General features: G+C 50.7%; 9 protein-coding genes across 9 annotated transcripts; 2 read left to right on the forward strand and 7 right to left on the reverse strand.

The window, feature by feature from the left end:
• Positions 1 to 89: 89 nt before the first annotated feature.
• Positions 90 to 945, forward strand: T310_5970 (uncharacterized protein; the record flags this gene model as incomplete). Its single annotated transcript, XM_013471185.1, has 3 exons — positions 90 to 434; positions 589 to 756; positions 823 to 945. The coding sequence occupies 3 exons, from the start codon at positions 90 to 92 to the stop codon at positions 943 to 945; spliced, it is 636 nt and encodes a 211-aa protein (XP_013326639.1).
• A 349-nt stretch (positions 946 to 1294) lies between these two features.
• T310_5971 (UPF0047 domain protein) lies at positions 1295 to 2243 on the reverse strand (the record flags this gene model as incomplete). The annotated part of the gene is made up of 2 exons (XM_013471186.1): positions 1295 to 1453; positions 1542 to 2243. The coding sequence occupies 2 exons, from the start codon at positions 2241 to 2243 to the stop codon at positions 1295 to 1297; spliced, it is 861 nt and encodes a 286-aa protein (XP_013326640.1).
• An 817-nt stretch (positions 2244 to 3060) lies between these two features.
• On the reverse strand, positions 3061 to 5652 carry T310_5972 (uncharacterized protein; the record flags this gene model as incomplete). Its single annotated transcript, XM_013471187.1, has 1 exon — positions 3061 to 5652. The coding sequence occupies one exon, from the start codon at positions 5650 to 5652 to the stop codon at positions 3061 to 3063; it is 2592 nt and encodes an 863-aa protein (XP_013326641.1).
• Positions 5653 to 7639: 1987 nt separating this feature from the next.
• On the reverse strand, positions 7640 to 8720 carry T310_5973 (dTDP-4-dehydrorhamnose reductase; the record flags this gene model as incomplete). Its single annotated transcript, XM_013471188.1, has 3 exons — positions 7640 to 8355; positions 8431 to 8489; positions 8539 to 8720. 3 exons carry the CDS (start codon positions 8718 to 8720, stop codon positions 7640 to 7642), a joined length of 957 nt encoding a protein of 318 aa, XP_013326642.1.
• A 240-nt stretch (positions 8721 to 8960) lies between these two features.
• On the forward strand, positions 8961 to 10001 carry T310_5974 (uncharacterized protein; the record flags this gene model as incomplete). Its single annotated transcript, XM_013471189.1, has 3 exons — positions 8961 to 8975; positions 9031 to 9373; positions 9490 to 10001. 3 exons carry the CDS (start codon positions 8961 to 8963, stop codon positions 9999 to 10001), a joined length of 870 nt encoding a protein of 289 aa, XP_013326643.1.
• Positions 10002 to 10463: 462 nt separating this feature from the next.
• T310_5975 (D-lactate dehydrogenase (cytochrome)) lies at positions 10464 to 12174 on the reverse strand (the record flags this gene model as incomplete). The annotated part of the gene is made up of 2 exons (XM_013471190.1): positions 10464 to 10496; positions 10573 to 12174. The coding sequence occupies 2 exons, from the start codon at positions 12172 to 12174 to the stop codon at positions 10464 to 10466; spliced, it is 1635 nt and encodes a 544-aa protein (XP_013326644.1).
• A 513-nt stretch (positions 12175 to 12687) lies between these two features.
• T310_5976 (Aldehyde dehydrogenase (NAD(+))) lies at positions 12688 to 14346 on the reverse strand (the record flags this gene model as incomplete). Its single annotated transcript, XM_013471191.1, has 4 exons — positions 12688 to 13608; positions 13657 to 14090; positions 14148 to 14217; positions 14302 to 14346. The coding sequence occupies 4 exons, from the start codon at positions 14344 to 14346 to the stop codon at positions 12688 to 12690; spliced, it is 1470 nt and encodes a 489-aa protein (XP_013326645.1).
• A 923-nt stretch (positions 14347 to 15269) lies between these two features.
• Positions 15270 to 17273, reverse strand: T310_5977 (uncharacterized protein; the record flags this gene model as incomplete). Its single annotated transcript, XM_013471192.1, has 7 exons — positions 15270 to 15619; positions 15774 to 15883; positions 15976 to 16225; positions 16312 to 16327; positions 16465 to 16708; positions 16765 to 16938; positions 16996 to 17273. 7 exons carry the CDS (start codon positions 17271 to 17273, stop codon positions 15270 to 15272), a joined length of 1422 nt encoding a protein of 473 aa, XP_013326646.1.
• Positions 17274 to 17851: 578 nt separating this feature from the next.
• T310_5978 (uncharacterized protein) lies at positions 17852 to 19560 on the reverse strand (the record flags this gene model as incomplete). The annotated part of the gene is made up of 2 exons (XM_013471193.1): positions 17852 to 19216; positions 19297 to 19560. 2 exons carry the CDS (start codon positions 19558 to 19560, stop codon positions 17852 to 17854), a joined length of 1629 nt encoding a protein of 542 aa, XP_013326647.1.
• Between the last annotated feature and the right edge of the window lie 598 nt (positions 19561 to 20158).

Here is a 20158-nt window from a genome sequence, read left to right on the forward strand (position 1 = left end):
AACTCTCCATCCGATCCGCTCGTTTAACCTCATCATAGCATCATCGCCACTCTCTCACCCCCCAGCACACGCTGCTCCTCGCGACCATGATGCTCTCCTCCGCCAGGAGCCGGATCACCGCCCTGTCGGCGCGGTCTTCGCGCCTGGCGTCGCGGGCCGGCTACTCCGTGAGCGCCCCTCGCTGGAGCGAGAACCCCGTCGCGGTCAACGACCCCACGCCGAAGAAGCCTACTTCCAGCATCTCCCCGAGCAATGCCATTCCTTCCGACCCGATGGATGCTTGGAGTAAACCCCTCCAGGAGGACCCCGAAGTGGGAGAGCGCCTCCGCCAGCTCCAGGCCCCGAACCGGGCGACGACCTGGGCCAAGAGCCAGCAGCCGAGAGAGCTGGCCATGACGGGCCCTCGCTTTGAGCAGACGATTATGGAGTATCAGGTTAGTATTTTTTTTGCAAGTGTATACTCCAATTGCTTGAGAAGGGAAGGTGTTGGTGGAAGGAAAGAGACGTGCTGGAGGAGTATATTGGCAATTCAGCAAGATATTCGGCGTTTTCTAGATCAATTGAATACGGCTAACATTGTTGGAATAGCCCCGACCATACGCTGCGATCGAGTTGATTCACAAACAACCCGTGCGGTGGCAGAAGGAGCGAGTTGTTGCCTGTGATGGCGGTGGTGGTCCATTGGGCCACCCCAAGATCTTCATCAACGTCGACAAGCCTCAGATTGTCTACTGCACATACTGCGGCCTTCCATATGTAAGCCTCTCTTTCAAAATGCGTCACATTCTTTACATTTGTCACCGGCTAACGGCGACTGTCCAGGCCCACGAGCAGCACCGCGAGTACCTCAAGTCCTTGCCGTCTACGAGCTACCCACTCGAGCCTACTGACGAAGCGGCCGAGGAGACGCAGCGACTCACAGAAGGAGCAGCTGAGAAAAGATAAACGATTCGAATAGCATACATATATCAGGTCCTGACATCGACCTCTGCTTTTCCTTTGTCTGTGGCGTTGACGATCTCATTTTTGTTTCTTTTTCCCCTTTTGTTTGGTACCCTTCGGATGGCTCCATCGCGTATATGTATGTACATTTTATCCGAAGAGAAATCACAAAGATAGACGGAGACCCCGGAACCGCCAGGTCGACGCTTTAGATTAGCGACTCTATAGTGCGACAAATCGACTCGCATTGTACTGTATCAATCGAAGGAAAAAAGGGCCGAAATAGAAGCCTGTCTCGTCTAAGTAACCGTACGTATTATAGTTTATGCTCATGATCGCTGTTGATATCTAGTCACGCCTTCTCGCCCTGGATGGTGGCCACGACTCTCCTCGTGTGCCTACTGGCGCGGAACTCGAGATACCAGATCCCCTGCCAGGTGCCCGTAGCCAGACGGCCATTAGAGATGGGGATAGTGACAGAGGCGCCGATGAGGGCAGACTTGATATGTGCCTAACCCAACAACGAACAATGATTAGCTAAAAAAAAATCCCCAATTCCAAAAAGTGATTTCCAGAAAAGTAATGTTCTTGTTTCTTACAGGCATATCATCCTCCCCCTCGGCACTATGCCGATAAAGATTCCCCTTCCGGTCCACGGGCACAATGCGGTCCAGCGCATCGCTCATGTCCTCGCGCACATCCTCGTCCCAGTTCTCGTTCAGCGACAGCGCGCAGCTCGTGTGCTGGATGAACAGGTGCAGCAGGCCGACCTTGTAGTTTTTGATCTCGGGCAGTTCGTTCAGCACGTAGTCTGTGATTAGGTACGAGCCGCGCGAGCGCGGGGGAAGGGTGAATTGTTTCTGGAACCAGGATGTCATTGTCGTTGCTGTCGGCGGCGGCGGAGTCGTTAGCGTTATTGCTGCTGCTGTTGTTGTAGTCGTTGAAGGAGGAGAAGGAGAATGAGGAGTTGTAGTTGTGGTAGTGCTCGGAGCGGGGTGATTATTTCTGATCGGGCTTATCACACCGGTGACGAAGTTCAAGATCGGAAAGAAGTAAGCAGAGAGGATAGGGATGAGGAAGATTTCCAGGACAAGAATAAGAAGATTTTTGCGAGTAATAAGAAAAGGCATGCAATGTAATAATCGAAATGCGCCGAAAAGAAAGTTGCTGGTTTTGTCAATCAATTGACTTTCTCTTTCTCCATGGTGGGGAAGAGGAAGACCTCCATCGACGTCATTGCTTATTTTTATTTCTCTTTTCCCCTCCCGACGCGAGATTATTTTTATCACGATTCGCAGCATTTGGTCGATCTGCTTACAGTACCTTTCGCATGCCTACTGTGAATCCTTACGTGATTTTTAATAGAATAATAACACGACAGACAGAGCCTCGTTTGGTGTTTGTTCGAATCGATCTAAATTACTGGATATTGTTTTTTTTTTTGCCCACCATTTTCCTTCCATTCTGACATATTTTTTTTTCCCACCGGAGTCTCCTTTTGTCTTTTCTTTTTTTTAACGTAATAATAATAGTACAGGAAATAAAAAAGAGATGCAGATACAGATGCAGACGTATTTCGAGGCCGTGACTCATTCGTAAGGACAAAATTTCCATCCCTTGGGTATTTATTCTTGGAAAAATGAATGCTCGTCCGGACTCCAGTACGAAATGAAAAGGAAATGGTGTACAAACAAGAAAAGACAGCCGAAATGGGGATAATTGAAGAAACAAACGAGGGGATGTTCAGGGGGTATTCGCGAGTTAGGAAAAGTCTGACCCTCGAGAGCTCATGTTGAATTCGGGAGAAGGGAAAAAAAGGTGGTGATAGGGAATCATAACGAAAGCTTTGCTGCTCAGAGAAAGTATCTGAAGACGTGTCTGGTGAGGAAAGGGAACTCGATGAGAAAATAAGGGCAGGAGAATGATATGTGGACACGAAAGACGATGTCGACCGGAGAAATCCTTAGAAGCAGCGTAAGGGTCCAATCCGGAAAAGGAATTTGTCGACAGAAGACAAAGAAGTTTTTATCGTGGCGCGAACGACCGCAGATGGGACAAGTTCAAAGATAGTAAGTACCCGTCAACATGTCTTCTCCTGAATACTTATTTCTTGCTGACCTAGAGTCCCTTCTCCAGATTGCGCAGCAGACTACCTTCGGCAAACTCGCTTTTCGGCGTCATATCAAGCAACGGTTTGCTCGCATTCCGGTCACCGGTGGCGACCCCACGGCCAATCCCTGTGGTCGAGGATGATGTAGCCGGTTGCATCGAGCGGGCCAAAAGGCTGCTAGGCGTGAACGGATTTTCAGGACTCACAGGAGAGCTCAGGTCACTGACCAGATTATTCTGCGGCATCTGGTGCTGGCTGCGGGCCGAGTTCGCGCGATGACGAGCGGATGATGCCTCTCTGGCCGTTGCGGGCCTGCTCTGTGCTTCTGGCCGTCTCCAGGTCGTCGCAGGGGGTATGGCAACCGCACCGGGCGCAAGCTCAGGTCCAGTGGCAGCCTCGACAAGAGGCACACCCGGCGCGACCTTTACCCCATGACCCTTACGGGAATGCTGCGGCGGCTCGCGGAAGACAGGCGTCAGGTCCACAAGCGGCTTGGGTTGCTGACGGTTGGAATTCGACCGTCCACGCTTGTCGAATTCTGGGGGGTNAATTGAGCGCATTGTATTTGATCGACTGGCTTGACTGGGTTGGCGGCTCGGAGGATTACTGATAGGGTTATTTGCCGACGATGGAGAGGTTGGTGAACCCAAGTTCTTTAGCAGACCGGAAAACACTGGCTCCTCGCTTGAATTTTCTCTCGCCAACTTTGCTTCCCTCTCGCGCTGAGCCTCCTTTCGCAGACTATAGGTCCTGCCCAGAAGCCCTGTTGGGGAAAATGTCTCTGAGTCGTCATCTCTGGGGCAAGTAGTCTTGCCATATCCGGCACTCTGTTGATCATCTTCCGTGTCAGCAGCAAGTGACATCGGAAATGATGAAGGAGGAGGCGCATGGGTACGAGTCTGCTTCTTGCGGAGGTACATCTCTTGAGTTGTACTCGGTTGGCCGGCCTTTTTATTGGAAGACGTGTCTTCATTCCGTCCAACTGAATCAATGTCAAGCAGCGGAGTGAATGATCCTAGCTGATACGGTGTCGACTCGCAACTATTTCGCTTACGGCGTGAAGCTGAGCGAGACAAGTCTCCAGATTTGGATGAATTGGAAGAGTCGTTCTGCTTCTGACCTTCTCCGAGAATATTGACCAAATACCAACTCCGCCAACCGTGGACGGCATCGTACCAATTTTGGGCCAGTTCAGCGTCGCTGGTGGCAAAGAAATGGACAAAGTTCTCGGTAGAGATGAACATAGATGACTTTTGTTGGCTCTTGATTGCGAAGCACAGCTTCTTCGGTGGCTTCAGCTTCTTCGTCTCGCGGTGTGTGGGGGAGTAGATATCAAAGTCCGATAGATGGCAGATGTTCGTCGCCTCTTGACCATCCGGCTTCTTGGACACAGAAACTTGGCCGTCAGAACGCAGAGTAACATATCGTTTGTCCCATTTCCCAGGCTTCTGGGAGTGGTACAGGTGGAATGTAGCATCCTTGGGCTGCTCGCGCGGGGCGGCTTCGACTTCTAGTCTCTCACCTGCACCATCATAGGATGGAGGTGTAATGATCAAGGAGTTCTGGGTATCAGTGGCCCATGAGTTCATGACGTCTCGTACGTGCTCATATCTTCGTAACGGCCGTTCAAGGCCGAGTAGAGAAAAAGACTCCAGGAGAATTGCCGTGTTAGGGTCAATGTCTGGCTCTGACAGGCAATTCAATGCTGAGAAAATGATGTCTCTGGCACGCGTGGTAGGGGTTACTGGTAGGTTGATCGACGACGCATTGCATTTCACCAAGACTCTTCTCTCGCCAGAATTAACAGCAGAAATGGGAGCATCGATGCCTGGGCCAAATCCACCACCAGGCTCCTTCGTGGCATCCTTCTTCGAAGTGTCATGGGGCTGACGTCCGTCCGCATGAGTCTTGGGGCGCGAGAAGCCTAGTTTCTCTTTCCAGGAAAGACGTTTTTGTTCTGTGTTTTCCTGTGGTGGTTGCCTTTCTTCACGTCTCTTCTCTGGGGGTCTCTGAGGATGATGCTGGGGCTCTCGTGACCTGGAAGAATCCCGAGCACGTGCTGTCTGTGGCCTGCCTGCCCCCGTCAACCGTTCCATGGCTTCTTGCCTCATCCTCTCCTTCTCTTGAGCTGACAACTCACGCTCGTCATCATCATCGACAACCTGTCTCGATGGCACGGCATCTTCTTTCCTCAGGTTCCTTTCAGCTAGGTTCAGCTTTTCCAATTTCTCTTGAGCTTCAGCTTGTTGTGGCGTCACCTGAGGGAAGCCATGATCTGGCATCGGAGGCGACGTCACCGGCTGGGGCTGCTTGGGGGGAATGGAGGTAGGCACACTTGGCACAGGGGCCTGAGTAGTTGCAGCCTGCCTAGCACGGCGATATCTAGACATACTTCTTGCAATTGTTTCACTTTTTGGTTTTGCTGCAACATCATTCTGCTGCGTGTTAGGCAGAGCAGGAGCAGGCGAGGAGACTGGGGCCTCGGCGTGAGCCTGAGCTTTTGCAGCAGCCTGTCTAACAGATCGATATCGTGAGAACTTAGGCGGTGCCTGAGCAGGCGCAGCTGACGGGGTACTTGGAGTATCCGTCGCAGGCTCCATGGTGGTCATCATGGTGTGTTAGGAGTCAAGGTTCAGAGATGAAAGTCTGCGTGCAGCGCATATAAGCTTGATCCCAGCAATGACCTCCAGAAACACAGTCACTAGTGCACGCCAAATATCACATGGGCGCCCTTTCAATTTTTAGTCATCACGACCAGGCTGCGCTAGATGGTCACCCATGTGGTTGCGTGAATTGAAGGTCGCTGGAAAGCTTGCGCGATGGGTGAAGAAACAACTGCGCAGTGAAGAGGAGAGGAGGAAATTCACGGTCTAGCTCCCACCCAAATTGGAATGCGACAACCTGGTTCTGAATGCCTAACTCCAGTCCCTTGAACAAGCAATTAAGTCCCCCCCAAAATTGAAATTGAGATACAGGGAACAAATCGCGATGTCAGTGCTGTTCAGCGCCTCTCCTTCGACTCTTTAAACAAGGATGTTCTGCTGATTCCGAAGTTTGCGATGCGCTGCAGTCTTTTCTGCAGTGCCCCCCTAGTCCGGGATCGCCGGTGATAGGTCATGAACTGTACAGAGTAGATTAATCAGAAATTAGGTTGCAGGGAGCACGCGACAGTTAGGAGCAACGCTCTGAAGAGGTCGACCATATTCTGGTTGTCCTTTCAATTGCATTCAAATGGAAAAACAAGAGGCGCATGCCCTTAACCCCCTGAATCGCAAAAGTGTGTGCAACTAAGACAGGATGTCACTTGCGCAACACCATAAGCGCATGAAATTATTCTTATTATTTGTAGGGACGCATGCGCACAGACAGACCCGGCTTGGCTGCTACACAGAGAAGCAGAGAGCCAGAGCAAGACTGCAAGTAAGAGAGAGAGGGAGAGAGGGCAAGGGAAATAAAAGCTCCTAAACTAATAATAGGGCCCCCATCCATAACTAACTTCATACTGGTGCGCATTTATTTTAAATTGGGGGGATTTTTTTTCTCTTCAGAGGGAAAGGCGCCCCCTTCGCGGCGGCTTCTCCAATTGGGGGTTGAGCTCCACAGTCCTAATCTTGATTTCCCAGGAACAGGACATTAATCGGGGACATTCATTACATTGGTACGTCATGGCGATCGACAACTAAGATCTGCAGGATGCGTACTTCTTTATATTTATTTATATAGTAACATGATGATAATCTCCTTTACCAGATTCGAATAAATGCAATATCAGATTCCCCTTCTCAGACCTCCCCAGTTGAACAAAGTTGTTAGGTTTTTAGGTCATCCACTCCCGTGAATAATCTAATTAATTAATTAGCCCCGGGCACCCACCATACCTGCTTGGGTAGGTTAGGCACTAAAAAAAAAACGCGGGTAGAAATGTCGGGTCCCCACATTGTTTGTTGGTCCCAATTTATGGAGTAAGTAGAATGATAATTGAGTGAGTGCATGCTGCATGCCTTCTTTCCTTGCAGGTGCGGTGTGCTGTAAGGGCTGCAATAAGCTTGAAGATCTCGCATACCCTGTGGAATATGTGTAGATCACGAGGTGCATATCCTTTTTTAAACCCTTCTTCGGTATTAATGTGTATTGTTAATTGTTAACTTATACCTTCTTTTTTTCGGCATTTTCTTTCTTTGTCTGGAAGAGTCGACTGGCTTGATGGGATTATTCTCTCCTCTTTGTTTGCTTCTTCAGAGATCTTCAGCCAAAAAAGTGAGTTAGGATTAACTAGCACGACTCCACATCTACAATGCCAAAAATGACACGTCTATCTCGGAAAGAAGTTTCAACTGTCCACGTCAGTGATGTGATGCTGTGTGCTCGCTAGCCTAGGCAACCTGTTGCCAAATTGAAATGTATCTCTCGATTTTGGTTCCCTTGATATTCAGATCAGTAGATTTGAAATGGCATATATACACATTGTAGGAATTATCTGTCTGGTCCTTTTCACTTCTTGTAAGCACCCAGGTAGAATCTCCTATACAGCCAACGACATCAGCATGCACAAGTCAAACAGGACCGGCAGGGCTTATGACTATGGACTCACCACCAAGTCTCAAAGTTCTGCGTCTGGATATTGATCCCTAGATCCTGCAGCTCCTTCGTTGATAACTTCGTATTGAAAGGTCGCTTGACTGGCGAATTGGGGTCGTTCCCCTCCTGGTTCCGGATCATTCCGGGAATCGGCACCGCCAGGATCTGGGCGAATTTCTCGCAGATTTCGTACTTGGTCATTCGATCCTCGGACGAGAACTGCAGGATCTTGGGCAGCGACTTGATCTGGTCCTTTTGCCGGATGTACCGCACCGCGATGTCGTTGCACACCCTGCCTACGTCCTCCGTGTTCGTCGGGTACCGCTGTGCCCAGTCGTCCACCTTCACGCCGGCATTGGGGTCCCGCGCCTTCTCGACGGCGTCCAGCAGCACGTTCACGGCGCTCTCGCTGTTCTTCTCTGCAGGGCCGTAGAGGAGTGGCACGCGAAGAACAACCCCGAGGCCGCTGTCGCGCGTCGCTTCGAGGGTGGCGATCTCGCCGTCGCGCTTCATCTCGCCGTATCGGTTCGTGGGCCCAGTTGGTGCGGACGCTTCGTACGGTGCTTCGCCTTCGACGCCCGGGAAGACGTAGTCGGTCGAGATGTAGATGAGAAGAGCACCTCGCGAAGAGGTTTCCTCTGTGAGGACACGGGTAGCTTCGACATTGATCCGTTGTGCTTGTTCGGGGTTTTTCTCGCACGCATCAGGAGAGCGGTTTGCAGCGCCTGTAATATAGCAGATTCAATATCGAGTTCAGTTCGCTGACACAAACTCACTCGAATGCGGATTTGGATACGTACAATGGACTACTACCTGCGGCCTATGCTTGTCCTTGTCAGCGTGGATCCAATCTGTGTCTCTGGAACAAAACTTGGAAACAAAATGACAATGACAAAAGGTCAACTCACTTCACCTCATCCAGCAGCTTCTTAATCTCGTCTGGCTCCTCCAAATTCGCCTTCAAGATCGTCGGCGGCGCTGCTCTCGTGAATCCCTGCCCGACCGTCAACCAACCAGCACGTTTGAAAGCTTTCAGTACCTCCCTGCCGAGGAGGCCTGTTGCGCCAGTGATCAGAGCTGTCTGAGACATGATTATTCTTTTTTTTTGTAACTCGAGCAAGCAATTGCGTAGTTACTAGTTAGTCTTTTTTTTGTAGCCCTTGAAGAGAAGGAGAATCGTGGCGTCTAGGGATGAGGTCTCGATCCCCGCGGCGGGGGAGCTTTAAATATAGCAGAGCTAAATCGAGCTCTCGAGCGGGATGACGTTAACCAGAACCCACTGGGGAAGCTGCTCCGCAGTCCGACTCCGTACAACGAACGGATCTTGACGATGCTCTCAGGTACAGTGAGATAAGCAGAATGGATAAAACGCCAAAAAAATAAAAACATACAACAGCCAGGATTCGCTGGTGGTCACCCACCCAACTACCAACTGGCCAACGAACTTTTTGCCAGAAAAGCAAGCGTTCAGCGCGCCAAAGCCTCCTCATCCCTATGTCCCAGGGCAAGAATTCCGCGCTTTCTCCTATGTACCCCCGCCTCCAATTTATAATCGCTCTTGGACCGCTAAGACTATGAGGGAACGAGAAAGTGTAGATCCTGTGGAGCGTGGCATAAGGAACCCTCCAGCGCCCGGACAGACAGGAACAGATCCAATTCACTTCAAGATCATCGACTCAATCCACACAGGAGATAAGCATGCTGCTCAGCTTGTTACTGTTCAAATCCTCGACCTTCCAGAGAGTATATCAACCATACCATCGCTGTCCACGACCCTCTCTATCATGATCATACAGATGAGGATGCTGCGGATCCTTTCCTCATATGCCAACGAGGTTGCCGCCTATGAAATGCTCCAGCCCCTGCAAGGGACGATGATACAAAGTTCTATGGTTCATTCACCCTCGAACTTCCAATTCCTGACAGAGTCGAAACTCGCTCTGTCCGACTCATCCTTATACAACTGTTGCCAGGCATTTCCATGAACGCATTGAATCCTGCAGACTTCTCACAAGAAACACGCCAGGCTATCATGAAGGCGGTCGTCGACATAGAATCCTTGATGTATACCTACAATGTTTTTCATTGTGATACCCATCCACGGAACGTGATGGTCCTGCAGGATAATAATAATCCTCCTGGGTCGCTTCATGTCAAGTTCGTCGATTTTGGGAACTCTCGTCATCGGGTTCCTTACTGGGAACCCTGGTGTACCGGCGCCCGTGCAGAACGATTTCTCCCAGGAGTGCCTATATCTCCTCTACTTCGCTGGGACCAAAGAAGGCACCTCCCGGATGAATTCCGCAACTGGATTGATTGGGACTGGACTCTTGGCTGGATCGGGAGTATGGATCGACAAAGGATTCCATAACCAATAATATGATCAAGATTTGGGGGCATTGACCAGTTTGTTGTTTTGCTTGGAATTCCACTTTTGTAACGATACCTCAGGTACAGAATTGCAAGTTTATGGGGACAGAATTAAGACAGAAAAAAAAGTCTGCATCAAATTATTAGCAGAAAAGCCTTGGTTGCTACCAAACCCCACTTATGCTTTGACGCACAGGGTGTTGTTTACTACGTTTACTACGACAGAGGTCAATGTACTGGCCTGGCCAGGCCAATGCAGTTCAAATGTGGTAGCAGGAAGACCATTATACGCAGTGTGCCACCTTCTTCATGGGCAGAGGTAGACAGTCCTCATATAGTTATAGTATTTGTGCACGGATTACAATTCTACCAGGTATCAACTTCGTGGATAATGATGTTTCTATACAATAGCATAAATTACAATCCTCAGGTACACCGCCAAGTGTAGGTGAGAATGAGCTCTCTAAATGTATTTATACGGGTTCATAATTCCATTCTGCGTCAAAGACAGGTCAGAATTTCTGTCCTTACGATCCCGAGGAGGGGGGGGGGGTGGGAAGGAAAATACTTACCGGATCATACAACTTCTTCAACTGGGACATGAGCTTCACCATCGTGTCGTTCTGGCTGTATCCGATAAACTCCTTCTTGGCAATCCCCAGCCCGTGCTCGGCGCTGATACTGCCGTTGCGTTTGGCAATCCACTCGTATACCCAGGGCTCGATCGCCTTCTCCACCTCCTTGTTGTACTGTCGCACCGAAACGTTCAGGTGTAGGTTCGAGTCGCCCATGTGACCGTATCCCACGACCGCTCGCACCGGGAAGGAATCGTCATCACCGACAAAGCCGCGCTCGGTGAGTCGTGCCCGGCAGTCTTCGACCAGCTGATACAGCTCCGGCAGCGGGATCGAAACGTCGTACTTGTACGTGCCGCCCAGGTGGCTCAGGGCCTCCGTGATGCCTTCGCGCCAGCGCCAGAGCGACTGGATCTGGGTCTCGTCCTGGGCGAGAACACCATCCGCAACAATACCTTCGCTCATGACATGTTCCAGGAAGCCCTCAAGCTTCGCAATGTCGTGCTCTGCATTGGACCCGCTGGTCTCAATCAGGCAGTAGAACGGATAGTCTCCTTCCAGGGGCCGTTTGTTGCCAGTGCTCTGATGAACCAATCTCTGGCTCTTCCCATCCATCAACTCAAAGGCAGACAAAATCTCCGACAGGTGGCCCTTTGCTTCCTTGTAAGCCCTCCGGACCTGGTCAAAGCTCTCCAGACCGAAGTACGCAACATTAACGGCCTTGGGCCGAGGCGGGCAGAGGATCGAGACGGCCGTGACGATGCCAATGGTGCCCTCCGCGCCAATGAACAGCTGCTTGAGATCGTAGCCGGTGTTGTTCTTACGCAGCGTCGACAAGCTGTCGACAATGGTGCCATCCGGCAGCACGGCTTCCAGACCCAGGACATTGCCGTGGAGACTTCCATAACGCAGGAGACGCAGTCCTCCGGCGTTGGTCGAGACATTGCCTCCGATGTGGCAGGATCCCTTGGCACCCAGATCCAAGGGGAACAGGTGGCCGCGCTCCGCGAGATACTGGTCTGCAACCTCGAGAATCACACCCGCATCCGCAACGAGGACACCAGACTCCTCGTCGAAGGAACGAATGTTGTTCATCCGCGACGTGTTGATCACAATCTCATCAAAGACCGGCACGGAACCGCCCACCAGCCCGGTATTTCCGCCCTGCGGCACTACCGCCAGCTTGTGGTCGTTGCAGTACTTGAGCACCTTGCTGACCTCCTGCGTGTTCTTGGGCTTCAGGACCAACCGCGTCTGCCCGCCATACTTGCGCATCCAGTCGTTGTTGAAGGGAGCGAGATCGTCCGTGGCGTCAGCGGTGACGCCGTCGATGACGGCTGAATCTGCGCCGAGCAGATCCTTGAAGAATCGGACATGTTCCTCTGTCACCTGTGCGAAGTTCGGGTTCCGCTTGATATGGGGGTATGCGGCGGCGGTCAGTTGGACTTTGTTGGAGGCATCGGCGCCGACTGCGGAGGAGACGCTGAAGGGCCGCCGTGCTGCTGCTGCGGAGAGAGTAAAAGACGGCCTCGTAGAACAGCGACCCTTGGGCACTCGGGCCCATCGCAGGGTGAACGAGACACCTCGAGCAGCGGACATGGCGGCGACTGGTCGAGGAATGGGCGCACCCAGCTCGAGGAAAAGAATATTTTAATTTAAATGGGATGCGGATATGGCCTCCGAATTTGCTGGGTTTGGCAAAGCTTCCGCGCGGACAAGTCTCCGCAATCGGCGCAGGAACAACACAACAGCAGAAATCACCTCACGCAATTTAATGCAGATTAAGGTCAACTGCGTTTACGTCCATACGATCTCCCCACTCTTGGTCTTCCGTGGGACAGTTTGAGCATTTCAGACGATAAGTTTCGGATTTATCTAAGCAGGACTGCTGTCTTGAGTTCAAAGCTGGGAATACTGTACAGCATCAATTCAGATTGGCGACCAATATCTACTCTCTGGGAAAAGCAAATTGGCTTTTATATGATAGAAGAAAAGCAATCATGGCTGATGTCTGTCGCAATACTTGGATTGCATCAAATTCCAGCCTGTAGAACTGCTCACCGTTGAGAAGATGCCAGAAATATATGCGTACTATCAAGTATATATACAGTCCTATTGCGATGCACTGTCGACCTTCATTAGCACAGTCTTGGTCTCCAGGTAATTGTCCAGTCCACAAATCCACCCTTCACGGCCGATCCCGCTGGCCTTGTAGCCACCAAATGGCATGTCGGGCGCCAGCGACGGGCTGGCGCAATTGATGGACACTGTTCCAGCCTCGAACGCCTTGGCCATGCGCATGGCTCGATCAAGATTCTTCGTGTACACTGACGCATAGAGGCCGTACTCGCTGTCGTTCGCTTTCTGGATCACCTCCTCCTCGCTCTTGAAGGTGTTGATGACCACCACCGGACCGAAGATCTCTTCCTTCACGATCCTGGCGTTCTCGGGGGTGTTGGTGAAGATGGTCGGCTCGACGAAGTATCCGTTCAGATGCTGAAGGCCTCCGTTGCCGCCATGAAGCAGGGTGCCGGTCTTCTTCCCTTCTTCGATGTAGTTCGTAACGGTTGTGTACTGGGCCTCGTCGGCTAGTGGTCCATGATTTGTGTCCTTGTTCGTTGGATCTCCTGCACGTACGGCGGCAAACTTCTCCTTGAATAGCGAAATGAAGCGATCGGCGATGGACTCCTGGACGTAGATACGGGAATTGGCCATGCAAACCTGGCCGCTGTTATACTGGATGCTGAACCGCGTCTCTTCGCTGGCTTTTTTCAAGTCCGCATCCTCAAAGATCACCGCTGGAGTTTTCCCACCAAGTTCGAGGAGCACGTTCTTCAGATTGGATTTTGCCGCCGCCATTTGAATCTGCCGCCCCGTACGGACAGAGCCCGTGAATGTCACGACACGGACATCCATGTGGGAGGACAGGATTGCACCCGAGAGTGGACCGTGTCCGGAGATGATATTCAGTACACCTGGGGGAAATCCGGCCTTTTCGACCAAAGTAGCAACTTTTGCAGACTGGTCGTGCAACTATTAGAAGAAGAAAGAGAACATGAGTCCAGGGATATCGAATCTCACCGTCAAAGGGGCCTTTTCACTGCTTTTCAGCACCACCGTATTCCCAGCCATGAGGGCCGGGGCCGTCTTTTTGGCAAAGAACCCCAGAGGAAAATTCCACGGAATAATAGCAGCCACGACACCGTACGGCTGCCTGAAAGTCATATTCACGAAACCTGGGGTGTGTAAACTGGTCGTGCCCTGCGGCCTCAGCCACGCCTCAGAATAGTAGTCAAACTCCGCTGCGGCCCAATAGCTGTCATGGTATCGGGAAACCGGCTGACCCATGGAGATCGCTTCGAGGTATGCGAGCTCGTCGTGTGCTTCTCGGATCAAGTCTGCCAGTTTTTTGAAACATTGGCCGCGCTGAATCGGCGAGAGCGCAGACCAGCTCGGAAAGGCTGCTTTGGCTGCCGCAACGGCTGCATTGGTGTCTTCTTCACTGGCTTCCGGGACTGTGACAGTCAGATGGCATGTTTCATATGTGGATTGCTGGTGCAGCTCAGACTTACCATCTGCGATTTTCTCCCGTGTCGTAGGATTGTACAAGGGGAAAGTCTTCTTATCGGATGCCTCCACTAACTAAATGATGAGTATAAGTAAGCATCCATTTATGAAAACTCTTGATAGACTTAGAAGTCATTGCTGATCTGCTGGGTTTCTAACCTTCCCGTTGATAAGCAGTCGGGGTTCGATCCCTTCAGGAGTCATATTTGCTACTGCGTACGATCGGCTTGTTGAACTGCCGGTAATATACCAACGAAGATGTGATATTCCGATAAACAGAGATGCAGGCAATCTGGTAACGTCAAAGACCAGATAGATATGGCCAGGACTCATTCGCCTGCCGGATTAGATGGCCAATGTCCGATATTGACCCTGTTCCCCATCTTCGTATTTATAGCTCCTGACGCCCTGGGTTTGTCAAATCACATCCGCCTACGAACTTGCGTAGTGCGGAGAAATAAACTCTGTGACATTGTCAGTAGGCTAAATAAAGAGGAGAGAAGCCACAAAACCTCCGGGAGGAATTCTCTCACAGACGGCGAGCCCGTCCTCAATGCGCCTAGACAAGGATACCTCGACGAATTGCCTGCCAGAGCTAAGGAAATGGCCTGATTTCAGAGGATAGCACGTCCGGGGAGTAATCCGTTCTCGAACGTGGGGTCCCCGGAAATGTGGAACCGATGTTAAGCACCCAAGGGGGTGACAATAGAAAAAATGTTGAAAGTGGCATCTGCAATGGCTTAATGAGGAAAATCAAGTGCTATAGCAAAAGTGTCATAAGGAATTAGGCTGTGTGGGGTCAAGATGGAGAAGGTCTGAGAGGACAAGATCCCTGCGGGATTGTATTGCCGACAGGCAGGTAGATGGCCAGTGGGAGTGCAGTGTATTTATTAGCAGCCTCTTTCCAAGAGTTTAAATGATCCCACAGTCTACAGACTTGGGTGGGAGGGAATGCTAATAGCCCCACGGAATATTATTACCTAGTACCTGCCTGCCTAGGTAGGTAAGTAAATGTCAACCTGGCCAGCTATCGTACATACTAGGGTTGCACGAGATGACCTAGGTTTTGCTTTTGTAGCCCAGTTTGTCTGAGGCCTCTCTTTCTGCTTGACCATGTTGTCACCTTGCTACAAATACTTCTCCTCATCAAAGTCATCGAAAATCCAATGCTCGCATATCCTCGCTCTTTCCTCGTCCGACTCTGCTGCATCGAGCGCATCGGCTTTCAGCTTCCTTTCGCGTCGCTTCGCCTCTTCGTACTGATCCGAGGGCACCCACCCCTCGGGCCCGACGCCAATAACATCCCTGCAAGCCTCGAATTGCTCATCTGCTTCGACTTGCGCAGCATTTATGCGCAAACACTCGCTCGCCTCGTCTTCTGGGAAAGCGATCGGGCAAGGAGGCCTCACATCGCCGCCTGTGCTCGATTTTGAATGGGTGATCTTCGACCAGTTCTTGGCCAGCTGGATCAGATCGGCTTTTAGGGTCACATTATCACCTTCCCAGGGATCACTCGCGTGATGAAAAGAGTTTGCGCCTCAATATGCTCAGATCATATGCCAGGGCATGGTAGTACATGGGGTTTAGCTTTGCGGTTGTTGTGACGTAGAAGTAGTGAAGTTGGCGCCTACGGAGGAGCTCGACTTGCTCGAATTGCTCTCTTTCACTCAGTTCGTCGAAATGGTGCGGTAATTCAGGGGCTTGCAACGATTCTGAGACGCTGTCACCGTAGTTCCGGAAGCTGTTTGGGATCCCGCATTGCAGAAAGAGCGGGAGTATTGCGCAGTGTTGCCAGTCGATCAGGCCGTGATCTCAAGATTATCAGAGACGAACACGTTATTGGGTTGGAGGTCAGGGTGCCTTATCGTCGGACGTGCGAGAGTGTCATTGTCGTTCGGTATGAGGTGGGGAGCGATTCGCAGGTATTTCTCCAGATTGTCCAGATGCTCTAAATGCGATTGCTTTTGATAATTGTAAATCTCTCTGCGTAGCCGTTGAAAAGGGTGAAGTGGTCGTCCAAATTTCTTTAAGTATGCAATCTCCTTCTTCGCCCCGGCTGTAAGAGCCGCTGCTGGATCTCTGTCTTTTAGAATTTAGTCATAGCTGCCAACGTACAGTAAGGTATTTCAAAGTATATTGTTGAAATAACGGTGCATGGATAATACGTACATGGTCCACGATCAACCTGGAGATTGAGTCTTTTTTCCATACCACAGTCTCAATATAGTATCAGGACCAATGCAGAAGCGACTCTCGCTCGCAGAATTGGTGGTAGGAATGTCAACCTTGTTTGACCCAGCTGGCAGGTCCTCGGTATAGTACAGACTCCCACTTGCCGGAAATCGAAGAGCAAATAGTCGAGACTCGAACTCTACGAGTTTGGTAATGACGGCGATCCTGGCCTTTTTCGGACATATCAAACCAGATGTCGCCCAAGTTGGTTCCGCGGGCAAGCTCCATAAAGACGTATTCAGTGCCCGCAGCGTTTTCCGATGTGGCAGAGTAACCGTAGACCTTGGGGACGGGTATACCATGCGAGCGTAGAAAATCCATCGTTGCAACTTCGCTAGCTACAACCAAGTACTTTGGCTAGTAACTGGATAGGGGATGCGCGCAACAAACTGAAAGCCATCACGCATCGTGACCAGAAAGGTTCGATTGAAACCCCCTTCAGCAAGTTTTTCAAAACGAACGACATCTTCTGCGTTCTGGTTCACAGATGCAGCCGCAAGGCGCTTGAGTTCGGATACGTTGAAAACGCGTCTCCTTTCAGACCGTCTCAGGGCGTCATTACAACTTCAGACCATAGTCAGTGATGAGCTTCGGCTTAAAAAAAGAAAGGGGCAGACAAACATCCATCGCCCGGACGTATACTCGAATAATTCTGAAGGTTCTTCGATTGATTGGCCAGCCAGAGAACGCGTTGTTTCTGTGAAGGATATCCTAGTTCTTAGGGGTGCTATAGCTGGCAAAAGGGGGCGATAGAGGGAGGATATAATCGAGCGGCTCTTCAAATGTCGACAAATCTCCATAACTTGAAAGGTAGTGTGACGAGAAAGACTCAATCGTTGTAGCGATTGAAGAGCTGTCCACCGCGGCTGATCAACATTGTCAGGTGTCTTCCGCGGCATGGTTTTTACATGTCACTGGCATACCTAAATACCTCCAGACCCTAAGTTTCTTCCCACAAATACACAATCATTTGCTTTTAGTGGGATATGAGGGATGAATTTTGCTGCCTTGGTATGGTCCTCTTATAGTGTCTCGTCCACAGAGATTAAACAGAATGTGGAATTTTTGAGAAATCCCTGCCACATTTAGGTGCTCGGTTTTTGGCAAGTGTCCACCAGTTGAAAGCCTTAAATCTAACATGCCTCATGGCTTTCATTTCTTTGTCAGATATCTCTACTCTCTAGTGTCTTCGATCGCTCTGTATGTCTTGATTCGGCCTAGATTACCTGCAAGACTGGTTCATTTTTGTCAATGCGTTCATGGCTACAGCCATATTACATGGAGGAGGTCAGTCGTAGATTAATTCTTTTATTACTTCAAGACATGATGCCATTGTCGATAATATAGACTATCAGAAACGTTGGCGCTTGATTGACCGCCAAGGTAGCTAGGAGTGCAGACTGAGTGGTCCGATCTGCCCGACACTTGCGATTTCCCAAGACGCTCTACGTCTTCCCAAACCCCATCACCGACTTATCTACTGGCGTACCGGCAAACTGATGCGCCATGGTCTTATCCGCATCCACAGCTTGACGTTCCGTGACATGACTCGAGAACTTGCGAGTCGACACGCCCTTTTCAACAATTCATCCAGCTGCTCCAAGCTCCGCCCCTTCGTCTCAGGGACAAAGAGGAAGACCCAGATCGCCAGTACAGCGTTGCTGCCACCCCAGATATAGCAATACTTAGGGCCCCAGTTCAGCGAATCCGGATTGATGAAGTAAGGGGTACAGAACTGACACAGCCAACTGAAGACGAAATTGATGCCGTTCGCAAGAGCAACGGTTTGTGCACGCAGTCGCTGGGACGGCACCTCCCCGGCAATAGCCCACAGAACAGGGCCCTGGCCAATGCCGTAAAACCAGGTGTAAAAGATGTTAAGTCCGATCAGGGCTTTGCCAGCACCGGGAGAGCCGACTGTGCTCTTGGTATAAGTAATGGCGTTGGCGAACATGAAGACAGCACTCATTGCGGAGCAACTGATGAGTAGCACGCGCCGGGGAAGGAAGCGCATAGCGGGAAACGCCGCCAGGTTGCCTGTCATTGAGATCGCGAGACCAACCATGACCCAGGTAAAGGGCTGAGCAATGCGGGCTTGGACGTAAAAGTAAACCGAATAGCCAGAGACAAAAATAATACCAGTGGCAGTTTGGCCAATAGATACACCCAAACAGATCAGCGTTCGACGCAGATCGGGGCCGCTGAACATATCTCGCAGATGAATTCCACGATGGAGCTCTTTCTCTGTTATCCAGGCATTCTTGATATCAAGGATTTCAGCGTCGATGCGGGAGTTGTCCGTAATACCACGAATTTTTCGTATTGAAAGGGCCGCTCTGTCTTCCCGTCCACGCGAAATATAATACCGAGGAGTATCAGGCAGCCAAATAAGAACAATACCGATACAAGCTGGAACTATATACATTACAGCGAGGGGTATCTGATAGCATACACGCGAAATAGAGGCGTTTGTGTAGTTGTCAACAAGGATGCCTATCAGCGCGCCAAAGGAGGTTTGAAAGACAACCAAGCCGACAATGGACCCGCGGAAATGGGAAGGGGCGACTTCACTGATATAGGTGACGGAGTAGGCGACAAAGAGCCCGTTTGAAAATCCGAGAAATAGCCGTCCAATATACAAAGCTGCCATGGTCGTCGAGCCAATCTGGATCGATATGGCAACGATTCCAAAGAGACAGGCTGCCCAAAGCCCAGTCCGTCGGCCGGCTCTGTCACCAACAAAGTAGATGACAGTAGTGGCTACCAAGCCACCCAGATTCATGAGACTCTGGATCAGCCGCTGAACTTCGGTGCTGATATTGTAGCCAATGGTACTGTCTGGCTGTGCAAGGTCAGGAGTCAGCAAATGGACCGAGCAAGGACGCTCAGGACATCTGATCAATAGGAAAAATGACAAAGTACATCCTTATAGCCATATATGGAGAGAAACCCAGGCATGCTCTGGAATCCCGACACCGCTGCGGAGTCGTAGCCATATTGGAATTGACCAAAAGCAAGGAAAAAGCAAATCAAGACGACACGCTTCTCCTCCAGCAGAGTGGTGAGACGGGGGTTGGCAGAGGATCTTTCTTGCATGTTCTTCACAATGCAGAGCAAGGGATATATAAAGGTCAAAACGATCTGCTTCGAATTTGGCAACTCGGTAGTGATAGAGGACAATGCCATGGCGAGGTCCACTGTATAAACGCGATACAATGCGGAGGATCCGCATTCCCAGTCTCTGCATGGTGCCACGCATCCTTGACAGGGTTCCCAAGAGGACAAAGAACATATTCCGGACAATATTAATACTGCGGGGTACACGACGTCGCAATGCATTCAACTAGCTGCATCAAGCTGCTATGTGTCTGCTCGCTGGGATTTTGAGAGGCATGCGACGCCGAGAATCATGATTGCTTGGTGTTACATCGGCTTCATGATGCCGATCCAGCGTCCATCCCAGTCACAAAGATGGATTCGACATTAGAGATCACGTGCCAGGTTAGCAACGTCCCTGTTTTAGTTCTGTTCAGCCGGAAGACCAGATGAAACATAGAAAAGGCGGATTCCTGTGCAGCACGAGCTTGCTGCGCATGGTGCCATTGCAGACGCGTTCCATTGCGTCTGCTGCACCATCAAGTAAGCTATGACCAAAGGCAGTTTTGTTCCTAGATGAAGTGACAACCATCGCAGAAAAATGTGGTAACAGCGCACGTTGCGTCGCAGACCGTATGATGAGAACTGCAGGCGGGATGCAAGGGTCTCTTATATTGAAGCCAAACTC

This window comes from Rasamsonia emersonii (genome assembly GCF_000968595.1).
Source record: "Rasamsonia emersonii CBS 393.64 chromosome Unknown ctg1118621760350, whole genome shotgun sequence".
NCBI classification, from domain to species: domain Eukaryota; kingdom Fungi; phylum Ascomycota; class Eurotiomycetes; order Eurotiales; family Trichocomaceae; genus Rasamsonia; species Rasamsonia emersonii.